Source organism: Cynoglossus semilaevis, chromosome 1, assembly GCF_000523025.1.
Source record: "Cynoglossus semilaevis isolate Cse_v1.0 chromosome 1, Cse_v1.0, whole genome shotgun sequence".
NCBI lineage: Eukaryota > Metazoa > Chordata > Actinopteri > Pleuronectiformes > Cynoglossidae > Cynoglossus > Cynoglossus semilaevis.
The window spans coordinates 11,789,390-11,798,457 of NC_024307.1; the positions used below are offsets into that span (position 1 = coordinate 11,789,390).

General features: G+C 37.2%; 1 protein-coding gene and 1 long non-coding RNA gene across 4 annotated transcripts in view; both read left to right on the forward strand.

Moving 5' to 3' along the window:
- The first annotated feature begins 95 nt into the window (after positions 1–95).
- Positions 96–2,870, forward strand: LOC103379658 (uncharacterized). Its single transcript, XR_003051041.1, has 9 exons — positions 96–439; positions 523–564; positions 706–773; positions 870–1,300; positions 1,408–1,687; positions 1,814–1,864; positions 2,208–2,288; positions 2,357–2,414; positions 2,492–2,870. It is a non-coding gene; the product is annotated as an uncharacterized LOC103379658 (long non-coding RNA).
- A 1,030-nt stretch (positions 2,871–3,900) lies between these two features.
- The window catches only part of ptpn21 (protein tyrosine phosphatase non-receptor type 21), a 19,245-nt gene continuing 14,077 nt past the window's right edge, over positions 3,901–9,068 (forward strand). For 2 of the 3 annotated variants that reach the window (XM_025061930.1, XM_025061927.1), the window contains exons 1-8: positions 3,901–4,179; positions 4,825–5,118; positions 6,090–6,259; positions 6,594–6,691; positions 7,757–7,824; positions 7,918–7,988; positions 8,411–8,498; positions 8,593–8,681. In XM_025061930.1, the coding sequence (XP_024917698.1) occupies positions 4,939–5,118; positions 6,090–6,259; positions 6,594–6,691; positions 7,757–7,824; positions 7,918–7,988; positions 8,411–8,498; positions 8,593–8,681 (764 nt within the window). In that variant the 5' untranslated portion in view covers positions 3,901–4,179; positions 4,825–4,938. The remainder of the gene's footprint in view (positions 4,180–4,824; positions 5,119–6,089; positions 6,260–6,593; positions 6,692–7,756; positions 7,825–7,917; positions 7,989–8,410; positions 8,499–8,592; positions 8,682–9,068) is intronic. The other variant, XM_017035610.2, reaches the window with a different exon arrangement.

Consider the following 9,068-nt stretch of genomic DNA (forward strand, 5'->3'; position numbering starts at 1 on the left):
CTGATGAATGCTCACTTGGTGCCTTTGATAAGCACTGTAAGCATACATCAGTGACAAAGATGAAAGTCCTGCTTCGTAAAAGCTGAAAAGGAACAATTCCAGCGTTGCTAATTAAAATGAGCAGTTTCAAATAATCGCAAACATCAATATGATTAGAGATGGAAATAAGAAAAATGAGGGTAAAATACTGACGGGAGAACAGGCTAAATCCCAGAGGAAGAGCAAAAAGAAGACAATGATGCAACATTGTCCACATCAACTGCAATTACAGACAATCAACAACCGTCCCTCCAGTAAACCCTCATTTTGTAGTTCACTGTGTTTTCTCCATAGAGTGATTGGATCATGCAGTTTAGCAAATCCTGTTCGTCCGGCAAGTTGACACAGTCTGTCATAGACCACATGAAATCTCATCACAAAAGGGTTTACTCAGCTAAAGGTAGGTCACATGACCATTGATCACATGATCATCCGTAGTTAAACAACATGGTGTCAGGCTTACTTATTGACGTTCTCCTGCAGCTGTTGTTGATACCTCAGTACCCAAAAGCATGATACAAATATGTAAGTACCTAATAATCACCATAATAAATATGATTCTTCATTTAGCACTTAACTCTAATTTTCCAGCCTGGGGTCAATAAAGTATATCTATCTACTTTAAATCTTTTTATACTGACTTTGTATTTTTAAACTATGTTATAGACAATGGACAGAGAAACAGGGATCGTTTTTCACAAAAGAGCACCACAACCTTTTGCTCCTTGGCACAAGTAAGGCATCAAAGGAATTGATCTAATTTAGTAATTTGATTTTTATATATAAATATGTGGCATTTGTCAATGAGCATGTGTGCTGACTCATTTCAGAGTCAACTGTCCGTGCAGAATGATGATGAACCCTATCTTTGCTTGCGGTGCCCCCTGGATTCCAGCCCAGGACTCAGCCCCTCTTTTCTCCCAAAGCACATTGTTTATGAGTCCAGTAAACTGGACCATAGCCGCCACACTTCTCCAAGGTCATCTCTGCACAGAAAACAGTTGACATGTTCACCTTCGGGTTCAGGAGGACAGGGCTGCAGCAAGACTTTCCGCGGTCCTGTCCAGAATAAGGCCACCAAAGACATGTTTCAAAAATACTCTGATAATTTCACAACAAAAAAGCCTTTCACACCACGGATCCTGAAGTCGAACCAAAGTTCAACCCTTGGAAACTATCGCTACTACAGGGGGCCACGAAGAAGGCTTCCTCCAGACTGCAGTGACTCCAATGTGATGCATCATGGGAATAATGACACAAGGTTGGTTTTTTTTGTTTTTTTTTAGGAGATTAGATTGAAACAATACATTCAGTTCATGAAGCAGTCCTGCAGTCGTTTTGATATGTGTCCATTTGTTTTCAATACAGCACCAAAAACAAAGAATGCGTACAGGAAGTGGATGAGACGTCTCAGGCAATTTTCTGTTTCATCACTTTTATCTTTAGTTTTGAAAACAACAAATTTGTATTTCATCTTCAGAGAAACTTGACAAGTGTTACTGTAACGTATTAATTTTATTTATTTTTTGCTTGTTTTAAAGGGATTTATAACTGAACATGAATGGTCTGAGGATGAGGTGAATGAAATCTATTTATCACCACCCAGACAACAAAGTCAAGGAAACACAACTTGTAACCCTACATCCAGGTATACACACTGTTCCTGATATTTGCAGTACCTTGCAGGTATTTTTATTTTTATTCCTGATATTTGCAGTACCTTGCAGGTTTTTTTTTTCAGTGTAAAGGTCTAAAATCAACTTTCTGATTGTAGGCAATCAGCAGAAGCCAGTAAATCTCCTGCATTGGAAACAATATTTGCAGAGTAAGACTTTATTCCTTCGTTTTTTTTAAGTTCTGTTTAAACAGCTCAAACGTAAAAATAATGAAACTTGCTATGAAGTTAAGATTAATTTAAGTAAACCAAAGGGATACTGAGAACAAGCCCCATAACAGCTAAGTTGAAAGTCCATAGCTAAACATTGTGAATGTTAATTGATTAATGATACAGTTAACAATGCTAACTTTCTAGTTTAAAGTTATGGATATTCACAGCAGAAATCCGATACTTATGTTTAAGCATTTACACCGAGAATCTGGGTGATGTTTCAAAATAATGTTGTTGTTTTTTTCACTAATATTAATACCAATGATTTACTCTACCATAGGCAACAAGAAGAGTTAAAGTATCTGGAATTTATATCTGCTGTAACAGAAGATATTTTATCCAGGACTCATATTTCTGACAGGTTTGTTTACGTTTCACAGCCTTGTACATTCCCTGTTCTCGTGTTTAACTGTCCATGTCCTCTGTAAGGTCGCTAGATTTAGTGATGAAACGCCATTTTGACATGAACCAGCATCAGCTGGATGAGGTGAGTGCGTAGCTGATGTGCAAAAATGTAGATGTTGTTTTGCAAACCTCGTGACCGAACGCTGTTCCCTGTTTTAGGGGAAAATGCGCCATCTGCTGGCCGTCCTGCGTGAAGATTTTAAAGATTCAACCAACAACCAGTCAAACCATTGACTCTCCACACATCGAGTCTGAACTGAAGAGCAGTGATCTGCATAGAGCAGTAATCATGTTGATGACTGAATGCATGATCACATTGTTTTACAAAGTGACTGTGTGTGTGTGTGTGTGTGTGTGTGTGTGTGTGAGAGAGAGAGAGAGAGAGAGAGCGGTACTTAGCTTTCTTTAATAGTACAAAACCATATAGACTGTGTATTAAGTTTATTGTTTACTATAATTTGGCCATCGGTGTGAATTGATGTGTAAATGGTTAATGGTGGTTATGGATAATCAACAAACAATTAAATTTACAGAATTTCAGTGGATTTTGTCATTAACTGATGTAAACTCATCCTGACATTGGATTGATCTCTTTTTTATCTACATTTCAACATTTAATTGCATGTTATGAATTTAAATATAGCCAAATAGTAAATTACTACTACAAAGGTGCTTTAAAATTTAAATATAGCCAAATAGTAAATTAGTAATCTAAATAGTACTATCTAAATAGTAAATTTAGATAGCACAGAAAAAGCTGAAAAGTAAAATACTAATTTATTAACATTGAGAAAACCAAAGTAAGGCTAGATAAAAAGTTAACTAACACTGAAATATATGTCAATTGATTATATATATATATATAAACATATAAACGTTTGGACAGAAATGGATAAAAGTGTGCACTAAAATCTGAACTAGATAAAACTTTACTCCTAAATTGTTTAATTGGTCTTAACATGATAGTTAAAACATTTTCAGGTGCAAAAAACAGTTTAAACTATGAAAAGAAATACTGGCCTTTTAAATGTATCGAGGTGCCAATATTGGTCTTCGGGCCACATTTTGACATTATCAACTAAATCATTACAGGTGGCGTAATGACGCAACCCTGCCTTGATGCGTCAACAAATGTCAACATTTTTGATTCGTGTGAGAATCCCAGCTGTAGAGACATTGAAAAGCCAGATGTCTTTTAAAGGGTGCTGTTATTTTTAGGGTGTGTCCATGTTACAGCTGTCAGTGGAAGCAGCAGGTAAACAGACAGGTCAGCTCCAGGCAGCTGTCTGTGGTCCCTCCCATTTCTGCCATTTTCACTGCCAGGCATTCCAGCCCTCTGATGTCATGATTTGTGAAACCCCTCTGTATTATTCCGCCACGGAGGCACAAAAGTACTCTTTAAGCATCAGACCTTGTGAATATAGCAGCTAGTATTTAGTACACATATTGGAAGATGTTTGTGCTTCACAGTGTAATTATTAAGTTACTCGAAAAGGCGTTTAAGCTCTAATGTCGAAAATATAGTCCCGCGGAGGTAGACAGGATCCACTTGTTGCGCTCCAATCCCAGGAAGTGAAACACGTTTGGAACTTGAGTGAACTGTCCGAGTGAGGCATGGAGTGCTGCGGCAGCTCTGTACTACAAACTATCTGTGGACAAATTAAACACCTTTTATCGCAGTGAATATTTCAAGGGTCCGTTAACAGACTTCAATGGCGCCACCCCGAAGGACTTGATACATGTTGGACTACTTCGCAGCACCTGTTGGAAACAGAAAACCTTTCTTTTCTACCAAAACATTTACCGGCGACGTCAGCTCCCCAAGGGTGTCGTCTATTTGCTGGAACGTAAGTTAGCATGTTAGCAATAATGTTGTATTATTGTTATTAAGGTGCTATTACGTGATAACTGTACGTGTATTAAGTTAAGTACGCTTCCCTGGCTATAAACGCTTTTAAATGAATTATGTTGTAAATGTATTTTAGCATGATTTATTGTAGCAAAGTGTTATATAGAAGGGCTTTTGCTTGTACTTAGCTGTCTACTGAGACTGGCTGTTTCGACACTGATTTGCCAGTGTTTATTTACTGGGAAGAATTGCAGGTTGTAACCAGTACCTTCTGTAAAAGGTGACAGACCTTTTTGTAAAATTAAGTGCTAATTTATAGTGTAATCACTTACTTTTTAGTTACGTCAATAGGGGTTTTAAACATTATCTATAGAAATGGGAAAAACTCCGTGTTAAATTCAACTGTCATTTTTACTATTTTAAAATAGATTCTGATTTTTTTAACAAAAACTAATTTCCACATTTATCAGATAAGTTTAATAAATATAGAACAATGTTGACCTAATTTGTATAAAAACAGACATTTTGACTAAAGATAGAACTTTAATCCAACTTCAGTCACATAAAACATGTTCCTGTGTCGCCCCGATCCATTTCTCTGTTTGGGTGAAGTCTTGTGACATATATTCTCTTGGACTTTCAGATTTGTCTACGATAATGAACTCTGAAACATTCAACAAACCTTTGGGAGGACACAGAGGAGGATAATCTCTCAGGACCAAGTAAAGACTTCCAATCCTGAGAAAGTGTTAAAAACATGCCCTTGCCATTTGGCTTCAAACTCAAAAGGACCAGAAGGTATACGGTTTCAAGCAAGAGCTGTCTAGTCACTCGGATCCAGCAGCTCAATGGAGATTTTGTTGAGTTTACACTTTCAGTGGAGAGCACCGGGCAGGAATGTTTAGAAGCAGTTGCCCAGAGACTGGAGTTAAGAGATGTAAGTAATTTCTGCATACAACAAGTGCAGATTGTTTTTACTCCTGTTGATGTTTGTGGCTGGGTCACCAACTCATTACGTGAGATTTTTGTCCAGCCTAATATTTGCTAACTGAGTACTGAGAAGCTGAACACCAGAAAGTAAGAAGGTGGTTTTCATTTATTATTTTTATAAAATCATCTTATGTCCTTGTTGTGTTTACTTTATTGTAAAGGATATTAGTTCAGAAAATACATACTTTGTGTGATTACATCCATATCAGTCATGGACTGAAATGGACCTAGGCTTTAGTGTTGTAATACACTGACTGTTGCACAGTGAATCAATAGCAGAAAGTGCTGACTGAGGTCATGTGGAATTTGTCTTGGATGATGCAAATTTACATAACACCAAGGTTTCATATTTTTTTTACTTTTTGGTATCCTTATGAAAAAGCAGTGAACCATTTATTTATTGCTGATGTCAGCAGCCTTGCTTGGGCATTTATTGTTTTGTCTCATTTATTAATCTAATATAAAAGAGTTAAATGGTCTTGTAATTTCCATAAAAAGCAGATTTAGCATTTTAGATTTTTATTTTTGCTGAAGTGAACTGTATATATAATCACTGTTTAATGAATACAGTTTTGTGTTTTGCAGACCAAGTACTTCAGACAGCTAATTGCCATTCATCATGCTAATATGTTAATATGTTAAATTGGTTTCGTAATAATAATTATTTTGGATTTGTATCTTTAGACAGGCTGCAACCTGTGATCATTTCTGTCATTTGAAATTCATTTTTAAAATGGTCAAGTATGTGATCAGAGAATATTCTACCACTTAATTACTTGGACTCAGTGTACCTGTCCTTCCGTGAAGTACTTGTTGCAGAATGTGAATTTATTTTCTTTCTTTTTTTAAGTTGCCCTTTCTTTGATCACAGTTTGTGTTTAAGGCGTAACATTTCTGCTTGCTTTCGTTGCTCCTAAGATAACATACTTCAGTCTGTGGTACTTCAACAAGCAAAACCAGCAGCGGTGGATAGACTTGGAGAAACCGCTGAAAAAGCAGCTGGACAAGCATGGGTTGGAGCCCACCGTTTACTTTGGAGTCGTGTTCTACATACCTAGTGTGGCCCAACTGCAACAGGAGATCACAAGGTGATGCTCTTATCAGTGGCATGATGAGATGTCATAGCTAATGCATTTGAGTTCACAACTGAATGCTAAGTAAAGTCCTGTAAAACCTTTAAGGACTTTTTGTTGACAAGAAAAACTTTCTGTTATAAATTCAACCAATCAGAGAAGCAACAAATTACCCTTGTTTAAATGATGTATTTGTCAATGTATAGATATTACGTTAGTGAGAAAATGTGCCCTATTAAACTACCATTTCTGCATACCTGAAGGATGTTATCATGTTTGCATACTGACTGCTTTGTGACTGCTTTGTATGTTACCTACCTTTTACATACCGTTCTGTCTGTTCCCACAGATATCAGTATTACCTGCAGCTGAAGAAGGATGTTTTGGAAAGAAGGATCTCTTGCTCACTCGATCAAGCTATACGGTTAGCTAGCCTGGCAGTGCAAGGTAAGGTCAAACCATCTGTCCCAATTGCAATGTAGAAAACAGAATGTAAAAATTGGTCAAATACGAAAGAAAGTTCCCTCACAGCTCGTGTTTTTTATGACTATTAACTTCCCCTTCAAATCAAAACTAGAATTCTATGTTAATTCCAACATTTGGACTTGTAACAAATCAAAATAGGCGTGAAACACAGACATCTAGCTGCTTTTATTTGTCTTTTTTCTGTTCCAACAATTTTCAGACAAAATATTTTAATAATAATTATTATTATTATTTTAAGCGAATAATTATTATTATTATTATTATTTTAAGCGTGTTGATTTACCTCCATTAATAATCATTGCACTTCATCATTATTAATTGGTATTGGTCCACAGCTACCATGTGATTAATCAGGTTAATTTTTTTAAGCATTTGACAGCACAATCTAAAATGTGATGCAGGTTAGCTGTTACCAGGTTTAGGTGTTGTATGTGCGTGTGAGTAAGAGACAGTGACACATCTTTCCACTTTTGCCCCTGCAGAAGAATCTCAAACCTTTCTGGCAAAGTTATATCAGGCTCTGCAGCTTACTGACCTGGTTGTTGGCATAGCGAAGCTGTTGAGATCACTTACTGTCACAGTCATGTTCACATAACTGACCAGACTGCTATATGTGTCTTGTAGAAAAGCTCCATTGAATGTCTTACAAATGTGCCTTAGATTTAGCCTTTGCTTTTGTTGTCTGGCCCACATGGAGTTAGTTCTAAATAAAGCGCTGTGATTCTCCCACTTGTGTCCCTGGCTGGGATATTTTAGAATGAAGGCTGGTTGTAGCCTTGGTTGAGGTGATGCCTGGGATACTTGACATTGTTGGGAATGTTGCCAGCAGCTAGTTTGAAGTTAGACCTCATGTTGTCAGCCACTGATTCAGTTCCCTGCCGCAATTATTGGGTCATCCTCCTCAAATATTACTCAGCATACACAGCAGTTAAAACTCTGAACCTAATGCAGTAATAACGCCCCATGAATAGACGACAGCCACTTCACTGCTCTCTTCATTAATCTATTTTATTGATGCATTTTCAGCTGACTTTGGAGACTTCAATCGATATGATTCACAAGAGTTTTTGCAAAAGTTTGTGCTCTTCCCTATTGTAAGTGTTGTATCGTTCATTCTCAGCATTTAAAATTAACAAATTGCATGTGTGTTTTCCATTTAATATATCAAATTTCACTCGTCTTTGCAGGGCTGGATTCAGGATGAGAGAGTTCTGGAGGAGGCCACCCAGAAAGTCGCTCTGCTCTATCAGTCCTACAGGTCAGATTTTTTAAAAATCAGTTGCATCTCAGCAATTATTATTATTGGCCATTTGAAGACTGTACTTGCAATTATGAATGCAAATATGTGTGTGCATTATTGTAAAATGTAATTACTTTTTAAAAGCATGTTCTCTACCTCCTCATCCATTATCATCAGCCCACAACAATTCACATTTAAATGTGTTTAAAGTTTCCTCAAAGGAAAGACAGGTGTGAAATGTTGGCATAAGTAGCACAAAATATTTTTTAAATGTAATTTTTTGGCATTTTTTATATTTCTCCAGGATAAGGCCTTAAGTTCCTACAAATACAAATATTGAGTCCATTTTTAAGAGTTCTCCAGTGTTTTGTTTTTTTCATTTGTCTCGTAGTCGTTACGTATGTCTGCTGATTAGAGTTCTGTTGTCATTTTTTCTTCAGGGGTTTGCCAGCACCAGAGGCTGAGATGTTGTACATGCAGGAGGTGGAAAAAATGGAGGGCTATGGTGAGGAAAACTATCAAGCCAAGGTTGGTCAAGATCTCTGGGAACTATTGGCATTAAATGTAAATGTAAGATATACATTACCATGGTCATAATTGTCCATTTTTACCATGTGTACAGGACAGCACAGGCTCTGATGTCACCATTGGATCGTGCCTGGAAGGCATCTTTGTTAAGCACAAAAATGGAAGGCCGCTCCATCTGTTTAGGTTTGTTTACCACTCAGCAAATACTCTGCACATCTCAGTATGAAGCGTTGAACAGTGGAGGCTTTGTCAGCTAACCTGTCACTCTCAGGGGAAATTACATTGCATCAGACAAGCTATGCATTTTCTTGTATAGACTAAATTGTTGTGGTTCAGCCCACAGCCATACACAGGGAAACTGTGTCCTGTTCACAGGAGAGAAGAGTCAGGTAGATGGTAATTGTTGGAGACATTACTGTTGTTAGTCACATGAAACGCAGACATTCTTGACCTACGTTGAATTCTATGTACATGCTTAATGAAAGCCACATACATCTGAGATGCCAACTCAGACATACTGTATATTACTTTTCTATGTACACTGTGTACAGAGGTATGCTGAGAGGTTCT